Source organism: Nymphaea colorata, chromosome 10 (genome assembly GCF_008831285.2).
Source record: "Nymphaea colorata isolate Beijing-Zhang1983 chromosome 10, ASM883128v2, whole genome shotgun sequence".
Taxonomy (NCBI): domain Eukaryota; kingdom Viridiplantae; phylum Streptophyta; class Magnoliopsida; order Nymphaeales; family Nymphaeaceae; genus Nymphaea; species Nymphaea colorata.
In genome coordinates this window covers 19,867,299-19,890,205 of record NC_045147.1, presented here as the reverse complement: position 1 = coordinate 19,890,205, position 22,907 = coordinate 19,867,299, and the positions used below count along the sequence as shown (strand labels likewise).

At 41.0% G+C, this 22,907-nt stretch overlaps 2 protein-coding genes across 5 annotated transcripts; one reads left to right on the top strand and one right to left on the bottom strand.

Annotated features, from left to right (window-relative positions):
- Positions 1-6,314: 6,314 nt before the first annotated feature.
- Positions 6,315-7,424, bottom strand: LOC116262684 (ethylene-responsive transcription factor ABI4). Its single transcript, XM_031642166.1, has one exon. It carries the CDS (start codon positions 7,422-7,424, stop codon positions 6,315-6,317), a length of 1,110 nt encoding a protein of 369 aa, XP_031498026.1.
- An 8,423-nt stretch (positions 7,425-15,847) lies between these two features.
- On the top strand, positions 15,848-21,192 carry LOC116262156 (receptor-like protein 7). Of its 4 annotated transcripts, none has more exons than XM_031641284.2 (4): positions 15,848-19,860; positions 19,951-20,040; positions 20,338-20,456; positions 20,562-21,192. In XM_031641284.2, the coding sequence occupies exon 1, from the start codon at positions 16,075-16,077 to the stop codon at positions 19,432-19,434; it is 3,360 nt and encodes a 1,119-aa protein (XP_031497144.1). In that variant the 5' UTR covers positions 15,848-16,074; the 3' UTR covers positions 19,435-19,860; positions 19,951-20,040; positions 20,338-20,456; positions 20,562-21,192. The 4 variants fall into 4 exon arrangements, with proteins under 4 accessions (XP_031497144.1, XP_031497143.1, XP_031497142.1 ...); XM_031641283.2 differs by having other exon boundaries at positions 20,331-20,456; XM_031641282.2 differs by having other exon boundaries at positions 15,848-20,040.
- The last annotated feature ends 1,715 nt before the right edge of the window (positions 21,193-22,907 follow it).

Genomic DNA, 22,907 nt, shown 5'->3' with positions numbered 1-22,907 from the left:
CACTCAAGGGCCGGTGGATTATTTTTTTATTTATCATAAGACTTTTAAGATTTGGAATCATCCCTGTGAAAACTTAACGGTAAACCATAATAAGTTGCTTGATGTCCTTAATAATATTTTTAAAATATATTTAAGTGGCAGTTGAAACTGGTTTGTGGAAAAAACAAAACTATATTTCAAAATAGCGTAACTGTGGATGGTTATTGGTTTTTCACAAAAAAAAAAAAAAAACATCATTTTAGTCTTTGCCATTTTCAAAAACTGGTTAAAAAAACTTCGTTTCTGTAAAACCCGATTTTCACAAGACAACATATTATGAGGATGTCGTCCACACAAAACCTCAAATTTAACAAATAACTTTGAATTTACCTTATTTTTTCCTTAATGAACTATAAATTTGTAGTGGATCTTTTGTTACATCAACAAAAACTCACAAACCATAATTTAAATTGGAAGCCACTTATGGTGGAATGCTCTAACAATTTTTAGGTAAACTTTCAGCGACGACGTTGGTTAAAAAATAAAAAATAAAAAGGAGATTCATAATGGAGTTGTTGACACCATGACGACATAAATGTTCCAGGTTCAAGTTGAGGAAGATATAGCAACTTGGGTTAAGGGTGGGAGTACTTTTTGTGTCCTTTTATGAAATATAACAATGTGTCCCAAAAACCCATTTTTTTGTTTTTAACTTTTGATATTGGTTCAAGAAATTTCGATAATTTTTATGTACAATTTCTGAAGAAACTAAAAACAAAGAAGGGCTGAACCCCAAAACTATATATATATATACCTCAATTGTTGATTTATTTATATATGGTGTCACTCAATTATTTTACTTAATAAGTGAGGGGTCCCATTTTTTTTTTTTTCAATTAGCACATTCAATAAAAATTTTCTAGCTGGTCCACTGATTTCGCCTTCTTCACGGACGGAACTCAAATGGCTTGTCCGTTGTAACTTGAGATCGGACCATCGAATCAGAGATCCGAAGCCTGCGAAACCCCCTTGAGGTTTTGTGATGTTGACACACTAACCATAGGTGGGATTGAGAATGGCAGAAAAAAGAAGATGGCGAGTTGTTTTATTGGCCCTTTTAAACGTCAGGAAAGTTGTTTTTGGTTTCTCAAAAGAATTGTTAATTATATTTGAACAAATGCTTAATCCTTTTCGACTATGGTGAGCAGCGTGTTGAAAGGCCCTTTATGAAGCCATGGTTATGGAAGATCGAATCTCTTGCTTGGATAGATTAACTACAAGCGCTCGACTAGATGAATGGTGACCAAGATTCCACCATCTTACTTAAATATCAGTTGCTTCCTTTCCCCCAAATCCTCCGAACATGGGAACGTTGGGCATGCAGAATATCCAATCAGATTATGCCAACACACTCTCAAAATGTCGTTTTATTAATTCTTCTTAATTTAAAATTTTCTAATCCAACACCCCCACTCAGGCGAATGGAGGTCAATTTAACAAACATCAATAATCATCAGAATATTTTGAATCGTGTAGCCGGAATCTGCTGATTCCGATCGGTGGCAGCGGGTTCATTTTCAATATATTTGTAAATCTTTTCAAATTCCTTTGTACCTTTTGATATATGCTTTCAGAAAATAAAACTTTAATATATTGACGATTCACAATTGATTCTTGTGAATCAGACAATTCGCGGAATCCCTGTGGCAGCTAGAAATAGCTCTCTCTCTCTCTCTCTCTCTCTTTATATATATATATATATATATATATATATATATATATATATATATATATATGGTTGACCCAGCCTAAAAACCTAGGTAGACTTATAGAGGGAGGGCAGGGTCAGGACCGCACCACCATGAATGGCCAATGTGAAGTCTGAGAGGCAAGCAAGCTTTAATTAACTCGATAGATAAACTCAGACCAGACCAAGCAGGCCTAAGCATGAGGCTGGGGCCTAGCACCTTCCCCCACAGTACTCTTATAAACTCATGGACTGGGCTTCTGTCAGCCCATAGCATGACACCATGTCCACTGACCAACAAGTGGCTGCATCCTCCTCCATATCCTCAACTGCAAAACAGAAGTTGGGGCAGACAGTATATGATAGAGCTGTCACTTTCATCTTGGCACCCAATCAGTTCATTAACTAAAGAACAGAAAAGATTGACGAAGGAAGTCAATCAATCACAAATACTCATAAAGATTCCATGCACCAAAACTTAAGTACTAATAGTAAAGGATTAACGTTAGCCTATCCTTTAAAAAAAACTATTCAAATATAATGCTACCCGATTTTTCTCTCAGAAGTTTAAGCCAATATTTTAACACTGTTTTAGATCTTCTAAAAAAAAAACGATTCTTGAATTCTTAGGAGCCAAACTAAACAAACTGGAAGGTAGCCAGGATCAAGAGTTCGTAGCACCGTTGCAGATGTCCCTGAATAGATGGAAACTCGGTGGAGGACATCAAATTAATCTGTTCATGGGATGGAGATTAATAAAACGGACAATTTTTTGAATATATATTACTTATTATACATACAGCATTGTTGTATGTACACCCTTCTCATCTCCTGTTCTGATGGCTCAATAGATTATGGCACTTATGATACAAAATTGTTGCATATGCACCCGTCTCTCTTGTATTGATGTCATTACCATTTGAACACTGTGTTGAGATGGATGCATGGGCAGACGCTGCATAATTGAATGGACGCTGCTTAACTTGTTTATCATGCAATAATAGATGCATACGTAGATTCACAAAAACGTATAATTTCAAATTGTTTGCTGTTCTTATTCTGTCCACTTTGTTCCAGTATCGGACCCAAAAGTAAGGACCTGGTTATGTGTGTCAAGAAAATGGTTCCTTAGTCAGAAATCAAATTTAAATCGTTGGATCTTACAATCTGAGTTATTACAGAGAACATGAAATTGGAAAAAAGTGGGGGAAACAAAAATGGGAAAACCAGACCGCAGCCACCTGTAATCTAATGAACATATTCTTCATGTATGAACAATTTTTTTTCCCTCCTTAATGTGAATACTCTATTTGATAATTCTTTGTTTGGAAGAAAGGAATTCGGCAATTATTTTCCTCCATCTCTCTTTTGCTTTCTCATGTTTTATCCACTTGAATCCCTCCTGGATGACAATTATTCCCATCTAGCCATATTCTGACCTTTCAAGATTCTTGTCCCCGAACAGAATTAAAATAATAAATGATGTTTAAAGGACATGAAATTCTTGACATGCATCTCGCGACTTGAACTCCCATTCACAGCAAAATCTCGATTGGAGCTCTCCATTTATTACCGTTTTCTTCGATTTCAGTGAAGGTCATCAAAGCGTGGAGACATTGGTACCTGCAGATTGTGCTTTAGCGGGCGGCTGGTGATGGATGTTCTTTCTGGAGACCGAGCGTTTGTTTTGCATGCACAAACTAGTTATATTCATCTACTGCCAAGAAACATTGAGCACTACCTTTTGATTATATACCATCCTGTGGAAACGAAGCCCATATATAGCATGAAGGCGGCCGCAAAGAACAACGTCGTCAATTAATTTTTTCTCAGCAGAGCAAACACAATGCGGAAAAGGCGCCTTGATATGGTAATTAAATGGTATGAAAAATTGTCACTTGATCCAAGAAGATCTAAGGTTGAAGAATATATCGGAGTTCAATAATCAGAGAGAGAGACATGCGACATCAATTATGCATTATTTTAAATGGGGATCGATCCACTTGTGGTTTTTCTTTCCTCAAGTGCTATGACATCTCGGCCATCTCCAAGGAGCTAGCCCATGTTCCTTGGAAAACAAATCATGCAGCCAAATACCTCCGAAAATTTTCTTCCCCTTCAATGCACGTGCATTTCCTCTCGAAAAAAAAAACAATATTACAGACTAATGTTCTCCTGAAATGCAGAATCCCAAATTAGTTGCCTAGGCATTGCATCAATGATAATGGAATTCAGATTTTGCGAAGAAACTCGTCTTCTTAGCATAAATCAGGTGAAGAAACTTCTGACAAGTAGATTTTTTCTACGTCCTGTGGGATTTGGAAAAAGTACAAGATTTATAAGAACACAGAGCAGCAAAAGTAGGCCACAGAAATTTAACTGTTCAGTGGAAAGTACGAGGATTTTCGAGAAAAATGAAGAAGGTCCATATTCCTATGATATAGGAAGAAGAAAGAAACAGGCCATGCATGCCCAAAATACAGCGAAGGGACAATAAATACGATCAGATCAAGAAGCCAATATATGCAGTTCAAGAATCTCCAACTTCAGCATCAAAATTTCCACAAACTTGGTGGTTTCTGTTTGACGATGATTAAATCAACAAGATCTTTTTGGTAAAATAAAAGACCGTCACATGTACATAAATGAACATCTTTTCCTCAAGTAAACGCAAGTAAAGCGAATGCTGGCCGTTGTAAGCTGGAGAGGAGTGCTCGGCTCTTCACCAAGAATGCATCTCAAAGAAACAACCAGATGCTAGTGGTGAAGCAGAATCGAACTACCAGAATATTTCCATTCTATTTCTTGACGTCCGGGAGAAACTCGGGAGGTGATCTCTATAAAGCTAGGTCGTCTCTGGTTGCCTAGATGAATTTGAACCATCCTCTTGGATGGTGTATCATTACTGGCAGGTCTTTCTCTGAATTTCAGAAATCTACAAACCATGACGATTCTGACCCCTTTGCAGATGTCAGTGGGTTCTAACTTGCTCAGAGATACTAATAGCATAGAGAAGAAAATACGACAGAACATTGGGATAAGTTGTACTTGAGACATTTTGTTATGATGCGGGCTGTAGCAGATGTTGTTTGCCTGGACGTTGAAGATTGAGACAGCATTGTGTGTTCAAACTTGATAAAAGCAAGTTTGGAGACCTCTGGACATAATTTCACAACTGATGAATCCCATAACATGGGAAATTGGGAATGATACGTTAATTAACTTCACCAAATAGGTATCATGAACTGAGGAAGCATGTTTTAGTCTGTCCACAGTAGTAATAACTGTCCAATTGTTGGAAAAGAAGAAAAAAGCACATGAAGACAAAGAAGAAAGTCATCAAAAGAATCGGTTCATACTCTAATAATGTTAAATTGGGAAGGCACAAAGTATTGTTCGACCAACGTTTCATGAAGATAATCTTACGAGTCGCAAATTTGATAAGATGATTTTCCAATGAGATAAAATTACCAAATCCAACACTTGGCATTTGCTACCCTCCATTATGTGAACTCGTTCTTCCTTCCGCAACCACTGTTAGTTTATGCAAACTAGCCAATCGATCCTTCAGCATAGCCAGATAAATTGGTCTAATCACAGAAACCATATAAAAGTGAAGTTTCGAGAAAGCAAAAGAAGAAAGAAAATAGTAGGATAAATATTAAAAGAAGTCACAACGACCACTTTCGGGGAGGAATCCATGTAATCTTCAGAAGCAGTGCCAGGTTTTGATGCTTCACACAGATAGGACAGTGCAATAACTATATATTACATGGTTTTTGAAAAAAAAAACTACGATAACAGAACAATAAGCCAATGGGAACATGAAAAAACGCCATTTCATGGAAAATGATAATCTACTCAAACACCTGAAATCCCAATGTTGCTTGTCAATGAAACCTGCTTTGGCGCTTTCCCAACACTCTCCCTAGGTGGAGAAAAGAGAGAGAGAGAGAGAGAGAGAGAGAGAGAGGAGAATGAACGGTTCGTAGAACAACTTTAAAGCTAGTCTCCTCTTCGTTTCAAAATTGCGATAAGCATCTTCGAGGCCTATTTTGAGAACCGGGCCATTCAATAACCTTGAAGGGAAATCGAACAATCCCTTCTGTTTATAAAGTCCTACAGAAGCAATGTACGTCGGGGGCGTCTTGATTAGATTACTCGTCCCGAATGGATGCCACAATCACTGTCATACCCAACAAAGCAATCCAAACGGAAAAAAAAAACATGACCTTACTTGTCTTGTTAACCCTAAAAACGAAATGCCACAACATAAATGCTCTAGGAACAAAAAAGTTGCTGAGAATTATCTGCTGGAAAAGAAAAGGATACTAAAGACTAACGAGTCCCATCTCTCCATTTCTTTTATTCAAATTTCTTTTCAATCAGTCAGAGAATTAGATGTGACATCATGTTGGGTTAGGGTTTCCAAAGTTCTTAAACGCACTACACCAGAAACTTAGAAAGATAACGAAGAAAGAGAAAAGAAAAATAAAAAGGCAAGGGACAATGAGAAGAATGGCAAAGTACCTCCTCAAGGCGCTCACAGCAAAGGCAAGCACATTGCTGTTGCACCAACCAACTCAATTCACAGATCGAACATAAAATTTCCACTGTCATCCCACAGTGAATAGAGGTTGCTGTCCATCGGAGGTAATGCGTTCAGCACGCTGGCGTTATCATAGTCATGCCACAACAGGCTCGATGTTGGTGAATGAGGAATTGCACCTGCAGGAGAAGCAGGAGTGTTGGGCAGATCTGAAGCAAGACCACCACCTTCGATCTTTGGACTGTTGTCAGTAATGGCAGGGCTGGAAGAAGAAGAAAGAGATAGTCTTGAGTCAACCGATCCGGCAAGGGAGCCAATGATCTCCTCGTACATACTTGTAATCGAAGAAAAAGACGAATGAGGCAAGGGAATATGATGTTGAGACACATTAGCAGTGGCAGCAGCAGCAGCAGCAGCAGTATGAGTAGTAGTAGTAAGAGGAGGTGCAGGAGGCGGAGGAGGAGCAGGAAAAGGAGAGGAAAAGTTGGTACAAGAAGCTGTAGCCAAATTTGAGGGAGGAGGAATTGTATGAAGCAAAGGAATGTAAGGCTCAGTTGTGGAGGAAGCCATTGGATAATACTGGTTAACAGTACACTGCAAATGTGGCAACATGCAAGGAGAAGGGGAAGCATTGTGGTGGAAGTTGAAGGGATGGTGGTAAGGAGAAGGCTTAGGGAGGATGGGTCTGAGAGTGGTGGTGGTGGTGGAAGTGGAGGTGGACTCTGCGGCGGACCTCTGGCAAGGAGAAGGGCCGAGGTTGAGCTGAGCCCTAGGTCCGTACAGCACGGTGGCGGCTCGGTCGTAGGCTCGAGCGGCGTCCTCTGCGGTGGAGAAGGTCCCCAACCACTTCCTCGTCCTCTTCCTTGGCTCTCTTATCTCGGCGACCCATTTGCCCCAGCTGCGCTGCCTTACACCTCTGTATCTGAATTTGTTGTTGTCTGGGCCACCCTTGCCCTTGCACTTCCGAGTCCGGCCCTCGCTGCTGCTTTTGCTACTGTGGGCAGCGGCGGCGTTGGTCGGAGGGGTGGTGCAGCCGCCGCTTGAGTGGGAAGAGGAAGAAGGAGAGGGAACTTGGCTTTGGTATGGTGGTGGTTGTGGCGGTGCTGGTGTTATTATTGGATGTTTCTCCTTCTCTTGTCTGCCGTCCATGGCCAGGCAGAGGACAGCTCCTTTTGTGGGGTTGTTGTTGCTTTTGGAGGGGTCAAGCAAGCCACCTTTGTTCCTCCTTCTCTATGGATGAGGAAGGCGGTGGTCTTATTTATATACGCAGTATTTTAATGCTAGGAAGAAGGGGACGAGATGGGTGGTGGCCATGGCCTTGGATTGTGGCTGTGGATTTGTCAGCAGGGCGAGTTCCTTTCTCATCTACTCGTGGGGTATTTCTCTCTCTAGAATTTTATGATGGGTAGTAGAACAAAGGAAAAAAAAAGTTAAGGAAAGAGATATTGCTTCGTCGTAAAGGAAGCAGAGATCTCTCTGGTTATAATTTTTTTTTTTAACTTTCTTCTTTTTACTGCATTGCATTCAAAATGCCATAAGGGAAGAGAGAGGGCGGTGCATGGAAAGGGCAGGACGTGGACAGAGAGGACTAGAGGAAGAAAGAGATGAGGAGTGAAGGGGAGGTTCTTAAATTATTCGTTACACCCTGTCTTGGGAATACGCGATTGTTTTTCCTTTTTTTTTATCTGTTTCCATCTTTTTTGTTTGCTTTCTCCTCTTCTTTTTTTTTTTCACTTTCCAGTCTCCTTCGGCCTGCCCTGCAATTGCACCAGCTTTAATTTTCTCGGCGGGAAGGCAACAAACCAAAACATCATTCTCATGAGCTCATCCTGCCATCCATGCATAAGAGAGAGAGAGAGAGAGAGGGAGGGAGGTAATAAGCCAATTGGTAGGGGCGTCGGAAATAGGAGAGGATGAAGAGATGGATCGAACGGCCCCACGCGGTTCGGTTTTCCGACGACCAAATTCACCTGCAAATTCTTGCCCTTTTCCCACGACGACGGCGCGCCTTTCCGATGCATGCCTATGCTTCAGTACCCCGCTGATCTTATTTGACAACGTAGGCGAGAGAAAAATGGAGGCACTCCCACTAGCTGCTCCTCCCGTGAGGAAGAAGCGAATGTATTTATCTGATTGATGAAATTGAGGGGAGCATGCACCGTCTTCTCGCTTGCTATGCCATCAGATAAAGTAGACAGGCCACGCGCCATGGCACCTGTGAACTACCAATTATCATTGCAAACTTAAAGAGAAGCCAATACAGCGGCCATCTCTCTCTCTCTCTCTCTATATATATATATATATATACCTTGAAAATGGATCTGTTCTTATTTGTTCATCAGGCACGATGTGTTGAAGTCACCAAATAAGTAAGTAAGATGAAGCAAACCCATTGCAGCTACGAGTACTTACGAGGTGGGTGCATTGCCGCTTCCTATGATGGGAAAGCCGCCGAGATCAAGTCTCGTCTTGTAGCAGTTCCATTTAAGTATATGGGACTTGAACCTATGTTTTCAAACTAAACAGGTGCGGGTGCAACAAATGCACCCTGGCGTCACTAATGTACTAGAAGACATAAGTTGTGTCAACTTGATTTGACTACTTAGATATGTTTAGTGCACTTTGTTTCCTTATCTTACTTGATTCATATCTTAGAACCAGAAAGCAAGAATATAAATTTTTTTACAAAATTGTGGGTCCTCAATCTTTTTCTTTATCATTCACAAAACGACCTATGCATACCCTTAAGGAAGACCAAACCAATCACTTAGTTAATATATATATATTTCTTTAGAGATTGGTACTTCCTGAATCATCTTAGCCACCTTAAAGTGAATTTGGACTCTGGTTCATGTAACTTAGAAGCCAAAGTCAAACCATCCATAAGTTTTAACATGGCCATCGGCCGAATGATATTTCTTATCAACTTAAAATCATCTTCATGAATTTTAAGCTGTTGATCTTTAAAATCGCATAATCTGCTGTGCTAAAGATTATTAAATCTACAGACGTAACCAATTGTTCTCTAAGGACATTATATAGTTATTTCCAAAATTGGGTAGCCATATTCTAGCAGGCAAATATTAAATCTATTCACATGGCACCTAGTTCTGAACTATATATATATATATATATCAGAAAAACAATAGTTGTCATAGGCAGCTGACTGGCTGGGACCAGGTGGGGTATTGAATCGAAGTGAATGAGGCCAATTGAAGAAGAAACTGGACGGATTCATTCACTCATTCACGAGCTGTACTGTTCTTGCTGCTGCATGATTGAGGAGCTGTCTGCAAGTGCAAGTCCAGAGAGTCAACAACAGCCCCGCCTTCTGCTACTGCCCCACTTTCCTCCTATCACTTGTACGCCTTTCGTTTTCCTTTTAAATTATTATACGCTATGAACAGCAGAGGGAAAGTTGTGCGGTTCAAGGGCTTTGTCCCCATGACGTCTGTAAGGATAAATCTGATGGCCTCTCGGCTACTGCATTAATAATCTCAGCATCGTTCATAAACAAAGATGTTCTTCCCTTTCTCTGATCTTCCTTTCAGTGTCGAATAATGATCTCTTCCATGCATTGTTTCTGCCACTTTGCCAGACTTGGGTCATCATGCGCTCTGCATAAATATCTGTGCGCCATCTTCTTAAACACTTTAGCTTAATTCTGTCAGGTGATCAATGTAGTTAACCTAAAGAATTATCAACCAAAATTAGTCCCGAGGTGAGTGGTTGCGATTCAAGTTGGATGTCTGATGAACCATAATCTAATTAGTCAGGTTTGATAGAAGACTTGGGAACGGATTCCATTTTATGATCTGCTCATTTTGACTCATCAAAGGCATTACTTTGTAATCTGGATTAGAATTGTGGACCAAATTTGATTAGGAGAGCAGGTTGAATTTCCAGCCCAAACACTGTTTATCAGGGGCCTAACAACATCTCCATTTTCTATGTGGGTCTCACCCGTTGGGCACATGAAGGATGTCAATGGAGTGGATTTGGATCGTATACTCAACCGAGCTGTACAATAGGTCTGACATGAAAAAGATTAAGAGATCGGATCAAATTTGAATTTAACAAGATTGAATTAGGGTTTGGTTTTAAATAAATACGCAAACAGATATCCAACATCTCATATCCATGCATTTTAAAACTCAGTTTAACCTAACATAATGCAGTGGTGATTTGAAATATCGGATTCAGATTGTGAACTTAAAAATCAGATTTGGACATGCTAGAAAGTTTTTTCATTCATATTCAAATCAGAATATTTGAAAAAGGACATTCAATTCGAATCTAATCCCTTGGTCATGAGCCCAAACAGTACATGTAGCAAATACAGGGGTGTGCTCAAAAACGGCTATTCGTGTTTGGAACCGAAACATTTGATCAGCTTATGGTGCATGTAGACGGACTTGTACATTAGGCCGCGGTCCGATCAAATTATGTGAAAGCAGACTAGGTCGGATCTGGTAGCAGACTCGGTTGGCTGGAAAATCTTCTATCTGAACCCTCGGTCAGGTGCAAATAATTATATGAAGCCGTGGCAGAGCCACATATAGGCAGGTGTGGTCATCCCCACAAAATTCCTTTAGTTTCATATTGTTGCCTTAAACGATTTAGTTATTTATATATATATATAATGGTGCCCCTAAAACCATGAAAGTTTTTGAATTAGCTGCCTCAGCCCAAAATTCTTGGTTGCGCCACTGATATGAACGCAAACTAGGATCTGATACCGTTTTGATCGTCCATGAATTTTACCCATCTCTCTAGCCGCAAGCAGAGCTTTTCTCGCGAAGTTGCGAATCACTGAAATTCAAGGCAATGCCAAAAGATTAACCATAAGTTGTCCCCATATACAATTCAAATTATATTGGTAATAAGTCAGAGATGGAAACATATAGTTTTCCTTCTCTCTAAGGATTCTGATCTTAGATTTGAGGTGATACTTGTATCTCCCATGTTTTGTTCTTGTTTGCTTTTGTAAATGTCTCTGTTGATCAATAAGAAGGGATCTCCATCACCCGCAGTGTTGCATCGGAAAATAGACTTGCGTATGTTGATCACTGATAATTTTGAAACTAAAGCAGATAACCTTGTTATCAGCATGTATAGTTCGAACGATTGCCTAACGTTTTTTCTCTAGCTTTAAATATTTGCATTAAAAAAAAAAAAACACTTGCGTTTTATTTGCAGCAGCAAAATTTAATTTTCTGACAAGTTTCGAACATGCATGATATGCATTTAAAGTAAATATGACGCATACGAAAAAATATTTACAAAACTCGAAAAACTACACAACTTTGTGATGTTAAAGCTCTATTAATATTCAATAAGCTGCCATCGTTCTAATTTCGTTATTCAAAACTTAGAATAAAGCTGCCTAACTATGAGGACCACCTATTTGATTAAGTTGTATACGAATGCCATTCCCGTGAGACGTTTTACTTGAACTTAAATTTTGCATTCTCATGTTTGAACAGTGCATTTCGTTTCTCAACTTGCATAAGTTTTTCTTGAAGCTCGTTTACATTGCAACTATTTCGAACCTCAGACCGAAATACTGTAACACCCTCTTATGAGAAAGTTTATTCATGTATTGAAGATTCTTAGAAATTTTCAAGGGTTTATAAGGGAGTTGGCTAAAATGATATGTTGTTTTGGTTCTTAGCTTTTGTGATGTGAAAATTAAAGCTGTTGGGAGCAGGTTGGAGTATTCTGTCAAACTTGAAGCCTTAGCTCAATATGGGAGTGGACCAAGTCGATATAACGTAAACCGTAACTGGACCAACCATATATTCAATTTAAAACATGCTTCAATCACCAAAGAAATCAAGCATGTCATCAGCAACGGAGCTGTCATAAATCATTAATTTTTTGTGTACTGCAGACAATCAACAAAATCCAACTGTTGATGATGGCAAATGCTCGCTCAAGAAAAACTGGGTACCAACTCCTCACCGCCTTCATTCTGTTGTCCATTGCAAGCATGTAACTATGAAAGGGTAGATTTCACTCCAAACATGGCAAAGATGAATCTGGGTATTAGAAACTATTCTGATTCATATATGCACAAAGAATCTGGTTGCAGGATCTTGTATGACCCTTTATGAGCCGTTTGGCATTAGAAACAACATGTTGCTCTTTTATGAATCTGTCTCAAAATTGAGGCAGATTCATACGGTATTCTTATTGTCAAAAGGTCTCTTGTTTTAGAATTGTCCCAGTTCATCCAGGAGATAAGATCTGAAACATCAACAGAAGCTCATTCAGAGGGCCACAAGTGTCAAGTCTCTTATAAATTCACAGACACACATGCATGGACATATAACTAGTTAAGGTTGCATGCACTGTTATATATACGCACGCAGCTTACTTACTCAGTAAAAGAAGTGAGATGTTTTTGTAATAAAAAAAAAAGTCCTTCATAGTCATTTCAGTTTGTTTGATTTCAATTTTTATCCTACCAAAAACTTAGCTTTTTTTTTTTTTTATGTGAACGAGGGGTACTTATGTCGTGCTGCTGTAGCAGTATGACACATATAACCAGCTTTGCATATTAACGGGCTCGGAACGTTCTGAAACCGACCAACCACAAGGTCACAAACTTGCTTCAATGACATGCTGACCTGCGTTCGTAATAGTAGACAGTCTATGTTCCTCTCCTTGACCGATGCTGGTTTCCTGGTTAAGTATTCTGGTTGGTGGCTTGAAGTCTCGTTCCAAAGCACGAGGAGTTGCAATGGTCAAACTGGTCTGCCTAATCTGTTGCCTGTTTGAAATGAAATGAGAAAGGAATAGGAGACGTGCCCTTTCCAGAGAATGACACGTGCTGCTCAAATTGGGTTTGGAGACTATGAAATTGGAAATCTTCAGTCAAAACTGGTGTGAGACAGACGAAATTGAAGCTTGGTCCTCAATCAATTGCTAATCTTTGTGTTCGGTTTTGTCAAAGTTTGATAACTCAATCAAAAGCGAAAGGAATCCAAGCAGCGATTTCATCAACTATGTCCTTCCCATGGGCAGATTTTCTTGGCTGAGTGTGACGAACAACATGTGCAAATGCAACAAACGGGGACCAACATTAATGAAAGGCAACTCCTCCCCATATGAAACCTTTTTCTTATGAAAAATCAATCGCACGAATCTTTTTCCACATGCATGCTTTTAATTGAATGAAATACTGGGGCCAAAGCAACCTTTGATTATTATGTTACGTTTTTTTACTGCTTCGTTGAGAAGGTTTAACTGCATGACACGCTTCAATGGCGAACAGGTAATCGGGAGGAACCTTTCAAGGTAGAAGGAAAAGAGAAAGAAAAATAGAGGAAAGGTTTGAAAGGAATCACTGTTTTCCATCTGTCACCGAGTTCGTCGAAAGATCATGATTCTGTGCATTAATGTAGAGCACTTATGAAGTCCATACAAAACGATAAATATCGATATGCATTAACAATTTTAATTAGATATTGAAGAAGAAAAAATCATCCTCATACCGTGATCATCGTCTCTGTCCTAACATTCTAATGGACTTTCATATGCCTCAATAAAACCTCAGACCTCCATTTCTATCGTGGCGTTGATGCTTAAATGCTTGACCCAGCCAACGGTTGTTGGTTCCACTCAAACCTTTCCTCTTCATAAATATATTGAGATCGAAGTTGCTTCGTCAGATGGATGATAAGATCCGTTCCATTAAAAACGTCTCGATTGTAATTGCAGAAGTGTAATGAAGATAGAAATAAAACTAAATCAAGTTCTTGTGTTCTGATGGCAAGTTAGATTAGGAAAACTGGTAGAAGAAATTACAGCCGGAGGTGAACAAGAACTTCAGGTCCCGATTCAACTCTTAATTTTATTCTCAACTTGGAGCTGTCGACTCTCAATGACATAAGAATGAGAGCGAGGGTTGTTCAATCAATCAGCCCCAAGGGGTGTCACATATTCGGCGGTAAGATTGTCCATCTTAATGTGAAACATGCACTGTGAAACATGATGAAGGTTTTTTTTTCTTTGTTAGTTCGTTTTAGTTATAGAGAGAGCTGGGAATCCGTCCTACTTAATTATGATATTCACTTTCACCTTTCAGACAAATAGTTTTAAGAGTAAATTGAAGCGCAAAAATTCAAATCCAAAAGCCTTTTTTTTTTCAAATTAAAAATTGAAAAGATGGTTGGGTGTTTTGAATCTTATCCAAAGTTTTTTCTTTTTTTTTTTGGAAGGCAAAAACACGTTATCTTTATTGAAATTTAATATTATCACATCATGGAGCATGCCACGATTGTAAAGTTTTATGTTCAACTAAAATTATTGAGTTTGGGGAGTCAACGAAAGTTGCTTAATGGATCACACCAATACAGCTGAACTCTCAGGCAATTTGGCAGCATGGGTCACACTCAACTGGTCTATTAAAGAAGGACAGCTTTATATATATATATATATATTATTTGGCATATTAACTTAGACCGTTAACCTGTAGCTCCACTTTCTTATTAATATCTTTACTAATTAGGTCTCTTTTTTGTTGATGCCTGAAAGCTAACCAATAGAAAGTATGGGGAAGTTACATATTCTTTTCATGTAGTTTTCAAATGGTAGTCCTTTGCTTGAAATAATTTTATGAACTTTTTCATTAAGTATCATTGTAATTTTTATTATTCTCAATTTATGTATATTATTGAATATACGGAAATTAACATAGACCAGAAGAATTCGTGCTTGTTCTATACAACACGCGTCCGCAGTATTTATAGTTGAGGGATCATGGTTACAGCTGCGTCTTCGTGCCTTTCGGCGGCATGATGTGAACCGAAGAGTTGCGTATGATAGTTTCTGTTACCTTTGGAGGCTGGGTCAAAAAGAAAAGAATAATAAAAAAAAGAAGAAGTTGTCGCAAAAATATCGGATGCCGTTATTTTGCCGTAGCTATATTCTTCTACAACTAGGGGTCAATCGATGAACGTTTAAATTGAAAGAGATCGGCGATAAATTTGTCAACCGGTCGAATTATTCGTCTCATTAGACTTTATTGAACGAAGAAACCGACACCGCCCGACGACTGCAACGGAGCAATTGGTTCCATTTTGGTCCCACGTTGACTCGCTCGGCGGCGATGACTCTACCGTTTACAGATCTTGACCCATTTGTCCTTAGTCTTACCTAATTTTCCAAACCACCAAACTGGACAAAACCACAATCGGATCAGACCTCGCGGTTGCAAACCCTAACCAAAAACCATGGGCTCAGTTAAGTTGAGTTCTGATCAAAACCCGACGGACGGAAACATTGGAAGCTGGGTTGGCTTTTATTCTTAATTTTTATGGTATCGCATCTGCCATCAATCAGTTCAGAGAAGTAGGGACTTGGATCTAGTAAACAAATTTAGATCTAACTAATTCTAGTCTAGATCCGATTTGTTAAGCACTTTCAGTTTCGGGCATCGATCGAAAGCTTTGCTGGTCTCTGTTCCCAGGATCGGACCCATTGGGTGTAGATAAAGGGTAAAATGGTCATTGTGGATAAACGCCGGCAGCGGCGAGTGCGGCCCAGACCCCACCGGGGGAGAAAGAAGAAGCGATGGCCGCGAAGGTGCTCTCTTGGCTCCCGTAGCAGCAAAGCAACGGTCACCTGGGTCAGCCTTCTTCTCTCCCGTTGATTAGTAGGATGAATATCATTACGGCGAGGAGAGAGATCGAGAACAGAGAAGGAAGGAACGCGAGAGGTCGTGGCGTTGTGATTTCGGGAAGTCTTCCGTCGATTTGGCGTGAATATTGAGAAGGGGACTCTTGGAGATTCGATGCCACCATCGCTGTTATGGGCGCGCCGCTTACTTTCGGTGCTGGTCATCGTCTTCTTCCTTGCGCAAGCCGCCCAAGTCGCTGCACTGTGCCTCCCGAACCAGAGCTCGGCGTTGCTCGAGTTCAAGCAGGGCCTTGCGCTCCCTCAGTCCGATGCCCTCGGCTCTTGGAGAAACGGCACCGATTGCTGCTTCTGGTCTGGCGTCACCTGCAATTCATCCACCGGCTTCGTCATCTTTCTCCAGCTTAGCGGCGTTACGGCCTCCTCACCGTCTGCCCGGACTCGGCCGAACCCCAACAATTTCAGCGGTTCCCTGTTTGACCTTCGACACCTGCGCCTCCTAGACCTCAGCTATAACCAGTTCGATGGGTTGATTCCTTTCAGGTTGGTGGAGCTCAGGGAGCTCGCCCATCTCAACCTCTCCAACACCGGCTTCTCCGGCCAGGTCCCCTCACAGATTTCTCAGATGACGTGGTTGGTGTCCCTCGATCTCTCTGACTCCTACCTCAGTTCCCAATCGCTGAAGCTTGGGAAGGCTGGTTTCGTTGATCTCGTGACGAATCTCAGCCATTTGACAGATCTCAGACTGGATGGCATCAACATCTCCATGAGCGGCGACGAATGCATCTCTGTCCTTGCGTCTTCGCTGCCGAACCTCCGGAACCTCAGTCTCTCCAGTTGCTCGATCTCCGGACCTATGAACAGGTCGGTTCTGGGGATCAAGTCGCTCGCGCACCTCGATCTGAGTCGCAACAATATGTCGGAAGTCCCGGACTTCTTCATCAATCTCACGTCATTGCGCTATCTGGGGTTGAGTTCGTGCTCTCTGCGGGGGACCTTGCCTGACGGCATTTTCAAGCTGCCTTATTTGCAGCATCTTGACATCAGCAACAACCCGAATCTGCACGGCTCTTTTCCGCAAAAGCTTCCCGCGAATAGCGGCTTTCTGACTCTTAGTCTTTCATCCACGAATCTGAGCGGGACGATCCCAGAGTCGATAGAAAACCTCAGGGAGCTGAGGATATTGACGATGAGCAGCTGCAATTTCACGGGAGCGATTCCTTCGTCATTCTCCAAGCTCACCCGGTTGCGGATCATGGACATGTCGTTCAACGGTTTTACCGGCCCGCTTCCGTCACTCAATGCGAGCACAATCACGGAGATAGATCTCTCTATGAATCGTTTGTCAGAACCTATACCTGAGTCCTTTAGTGAGCTGCACGGCCTGACGACACTGAAGCTCGACAACAACCTCCTGACCGGTTCGATCCCCTCAGCCCTTCTTAATCTTCCTTCTCTGAAGACGGTGGACCTCAGCAACAATAACTTGACAGGTTCTATCTCTCAATTCACCAATGCGTCCTCTTTGTTGGAGACTCTTGACCTCAGCAACAATTCCCTGATTGGCGTGATACCATCTAGTATCAAATCCTTGTCTCAACTCAAGGTCATCGTGCTATCCTTCAACAAATTTAGTGGTACCGTCGACATCTCTCTGTTCATGGGAATGAAGAACCTTTCGAAGTTGGGTCTTTCTGAAAACAGGCTAACTTTAGCAGACGTTCCACGTAGTCCTTCGGATGCAGTGCCGCGACTCACTACTCTGCAGTTGAGTTCATGCAACATTCAGATATTTCCGGAATGGCTCCGTTACCAAGCCAATCTGACCATCCTTGACCTCGGCAACAACAAGATAACTGGCTCGATACCATCATGGCTCTGGAGCGTGCGGAATCTCCAACATCTGAATCTATCTCACAACATGCTAACCGGTTTGGAGAAGCCGATGGATATTGGTAACAGGAACTCCTTAGTCATGTTGGATCTACATTCCAACTTCTTAGGCCCGGATCTTCCTCCATTTCCCCCCAACGCAATCTTCCTGGATTTTTCATCCAACAAGTTCACATCATCTATCCCTTCGAGCATCAATTCTCCCTTCCTTTTATACCTGTCCATCTCCAACAATAGTATGGAAGGCACGATTCCGGAATCTCTGTGCAAGTCAGCCATACTCAATGTGCTTGACCTTTCCAATAATGGTCTGGTGGGTTCAATACCTTACTGTCTTACTAATTCGAGCGAGTTGTCCATACTGAACCTGCGCGAAAACCAACTGACGGGCACAATCCCTGATGGTTTCGTCGTTAATTGCAGCTTAAGGACCCTCAACTTGAGAGGCAACCGGCTAACAGGGGGATTGCCGGCAACACTATGCAACTGCAGCTCCTTGGAGGTTTGGGATTTAAGCAATAACAATTTGACTGGTGGATTTCCAACTCAACTAGGTTGCTTGAACAACTTGCGGGTGCTTGCCTTGCGTTCAAACAAATTAAATGGTCCAGTTGTCGCACCGGTATCTAACAAGAAGCCATTTCCCCAGCTGCAAATCATCGACATCTCTTGTAACAACTTCTCTGGGACTCTTGACCCTCGATTTTTTGAGCTTCTGACGGGTATGATGAAGAAAAGTCGAAATGGCACAGCAAAGCTTCTGGGTTTCCGATTTCTAATTAACATCTATTATCAAGACACAGTGGCGGCTACAATCAAAGGGGTGGATTTTCAGATGATAAAGATTATGAACATCCTGACCTCCATTGATCTGTCAAATAACCACTTCTCCGGTGAAATTCCAGAAGCGATAGGGAAATTTTCTGGCCTTGTTATTCTAAACATGTCTAGAAACTCTATAAATGGTTCCATTCCGAATTCCATGGGGAATTTGCTTCAACTAGAATCTTTAGATCTTTCTACTAACAGTTTATCAGGTAACATACCACAGGAGCTAGCAAAACTCACATTTCTTTCAGTGTTAAACCTGTCATTCAATGATCTTCAAGGAAAAATACCTGAAACTCATCAGTTTACTACGTTTGGTGCTGACTCATTCATGGGAAACCCTGGGCTTTGTGGGTTACAAATTAATAGGAGCTGCACAAATGGTAATAGAACTGGCGGACCTGTGGGCATTGCTAGCAAAGGAGTGAAAGTGGAATATATAGCTCCAGGGTTGGCTTTTGGAGCAGGAATGGGTATGTTTGCTATTCCTGTCTTATTTATGAAGGAACAGAGGAAATGGTACTTTGATCATGTGGACAGAGTGATTGTAGCATTGCTCTTCGTACCTGTCCACTGGTTTTGCAGAAAGTTCAAGGACGTGGGAGCGGTGGAGGATAATGACTTTGATGACAATGATGAAGATGACAATGGACGTGGAGAAATGGTGGAAAACATAAGTGATTTTAACCGCCATTTTTGTGTGTTCTGCACAAAATTGGAACGTGGTGCAACAACAGCAGTTCACAAAGAATGTTCTTGCCTTCCCAACGATAGCATTCTTCTCCACCCTCCTTGATGTACAAGCTGCTCTCTCATGGTTTGGACTCTGGATATGTCTGAAGGTATCCATGGGCCCCAAAGACAGTTTGGGAACACATAAGACTAGACGTGCCCCCAAGTTCTGGTGGACTCCATTTATTGAATATTAAGTGCCTGCAATTTTGGTGGGATTCCTTGTATTGAACAGCAAGTTATACGGAAGAAGTGGGAGTTTCGCTTCATGTGTTGAGCTGCATCATCATGACCTGAAAGATGGATTCTAATCTCAAAATCAGTTATGGTCTGGTTGTGGCAATGCTGAGTGATCCCATGCGTCTGGTCTTACTCCATCCCATGTCCACTTCACCTGTGCAAATCTTGCTTTGGACGTGCAATTACATCTGTCGTATATGGTGGATAGCCAACATCAGATCTGTGCATTAAGTCCTTGCAGGCCTGTCAGGTATCAAATTGCCACGAGCCATCTTCAGTTCATGAATTTTGTCCATACTTGCTTCTCCTGTCTAGGAGACGCTGCTATCATGTGATGCAGGTGTGCCTCTCTCTAAGAGATCCAAACGTAGCTGCTTTTGTATTGCACTGGTCCTTTTCAGCTTTAGCTTTGGGTGGTTGGCTGATGCAGGTGTGCACTCTCTCTTTGCATTGAATCTTTTAACGCTCTACTAAATCCATATAAACCACCAAAAGAAGAAAAGAAGCACATAACCCCTTGACTGACCTACAACATGCACCTGCATGTTATGCTTACATGTGTGTGTGTGTGTGTGTGTGTGAGAGAGAGAGAGAGAGAGGACACTTGTACACCGAGGAAAAAGTCAAGTGAACACTCCATTTTTCTGATTAGTTGGAGTAACTCAGATATCAGCTATTAAGAGATTCAGAGTATATGCTAATTCAAATTATGCATGTCAGCTTTCAGGTCCTTTGCTGCTGTGATGATCATAAAGCCTTTCCAAGAATAAGAGACTTGCTTCATGCATGTCAACTTCACCTAATGTTGTTCATTTTGATTTTTTTTTCCCCATATTTATCGCACAGGTTAGCATCTTTTATTGTTTTAGTATGTTAACCTAATGTCCCTCTGCAACTGATTGAAAATTCAATCAACACTAGGATTTCTGATGTTCTCAAATATTTGTGCAGGTCAGAAGCTGGTTTAGTATAATGCCAAATTTGCAGTTTTTAAAGCATCAGTTCTTTGAATGCTTTTATATATAAAGAAGATATGAAGTCAAATGTCACACCATAGTCCATTCTCTGGCAGTAATCCAATCTCTTTACTTTTATATCAAGCTAGGGTTGCTGGCTTTATTGAGCTATGGTCAGCTTGTGTTCTTCTCATGCAAATTAATAATGTCCAAGCGCATGACAAAACAGGTTTAGCAGATTACCAGCACAAGAAGCAATTGTTTGGCGTACATGGTCTTCTTTGGGGTCATTGGCTAAGAAAGGAAACATGTCATGCTTGAGCATTTTTGTTACAAGTGATAGACTTGGAATGGAAACCGTGAGGTGTAGTTTTGAAACATTGAAACTGTGCTCTAGATACTGCTCTCTGGGCCATGTCAAAATCTGTTTTAACACTGGAATAATGTATTTTTAGTGAATGGGCTACCTTGAGTTTCGCTGTTGCAGCTTGGGCTTTGATGAGCTTGATTTTTGTTAGTGTGCCGTTCTTCTTGGTTTGTTTAGTTCATCTACCTGCCTGCCTTTATGTGTATTCTGAATCTCTGATGCAAAGGTTCCGTACATTATTTATAGAAGTTTTAAAGAAGGTGGCCCGTGTCAATATAGGATCGCTGCTCGAAGCAGAAATCTGATAAATAATGCTTATGTGAATTAGATAACTCCAATCTGTTGCAAAGGGGAGCAGGGTGTGGAATGATGTTGATTTTCAGCTGCTTGTGAAAGCTTTTAAAGAAGGTTTGAGCCAGCCTGGGCGCGCAAGTCAAGATCCTTGCAGAAGGACTATGTCATTCGTGATTGCAATTAGTGGAGTTTCCTATTATCACCATATATGGTCGAATTAAGTGCCGACCAAATTCTCCAAACTATGGTGCTAAACGCAATTTCCATCGTTAGTTGATCCACCTGTGTATTGGACACCTGTTTATTCCGACGAAGATGAGAACCACCAAGTGATGAACCTTGGGATGCATCTGCAAATTGCAAGGAGATCCACATCCACCAAACTTGCATATGATAAAGAACCTTGCCGCTTTAGAGCAAGAGAGCAAGAGGAGAAGATGCTCCCTTTTTTCAGAGTTCCTTGCAGAAAATGGACAATTACTAGCAATGGCTATATCTCTTTTCTGCATTAGATTGCTTTTGGTCCTATACAGGGAAATGGCTAGTCCTACATAAAAAGCTTGTTAGTGCTTACATTTCTGCGTATTATTATTATTATCATCACTGTTAATATTGTTATTATTATTATTATAAATCTAAACGGATTTTGAATAGGTTAAGCAAAACATTGAAACACCGGTGCAGATGCATGCATACACTGATAGCAAATTCGCTAGCAGCACACCAGTTAATGTATATAAGAACTTAAACGACTAGTTGCACTGTTAATTGGGACAATGATAACTTTCTTCCCATTTGTCCAAGCGTTGCAATGACCTGGTAACTTGGTGGTATGGAACCATCCATCGAAACTGATGCATCACTATAATATTTCGGTGTCCAGATCAAAGGCCAGCCTTTTATTGGCCTTATTCCTTTTATTGGCCTTACTTAATACCGCAGGAAAACTGGTATCAAATCGGAAACACTGGAACATGTGATCAATCTTTGGAGAAGTATCACCATTACCGTATGGTTTTGGATTTGGTCCCTTAAGCTGTATCCGATTGGACCGAATCTGATCCCCATCATAGTCAGATTATCTGAATCCGAACCAATTACTTTCCTGCTAATATGTTGGACCGTCCTTCCTGAACCAATCTGGTTGTCTTTCATGCACCAATTCTCAGAGGATCCTAGTGATATATCATAACAGAAGGACCTTAGTTACAGCATTCATGTCCCAAGAAACCTTGAGTAGGACTTCAAGATGATGTCATATTATTGAGACTCAAACTCTATAAATAGGCAGGCAAAAGAGGACGCTTTTGTATACGTCCCTACCTATATCCGATCTAACTCCAAAGAAGTCTCCTCAGCCTCACAACCATCTCTCTCTCTCTCTCTCTCTCTCTCTCTCTCTCTCTCTCTTGTCTTCCTTCATCGCTCCTATTGCGGCCGTGGGTCTGGAAGAAGGGCCATATTTTGCCATTTCTGGCAGGACCATGATGATCGTCCTGGTTTCTCTCTTTGCCGTTTTCCTCTTTGTAGCCCTGCTTCTCTTCTGCGTTCGATCGGCAATAGCAGCAGATACATCAGAAGTCTCTCAGCATACACAACATCAGGCTACTTATTTGAGTCCAGTCGCCCAAGCAACTGATGTTAAGAGGCACCGTCTGTCTACACATACGCAATAGTAAA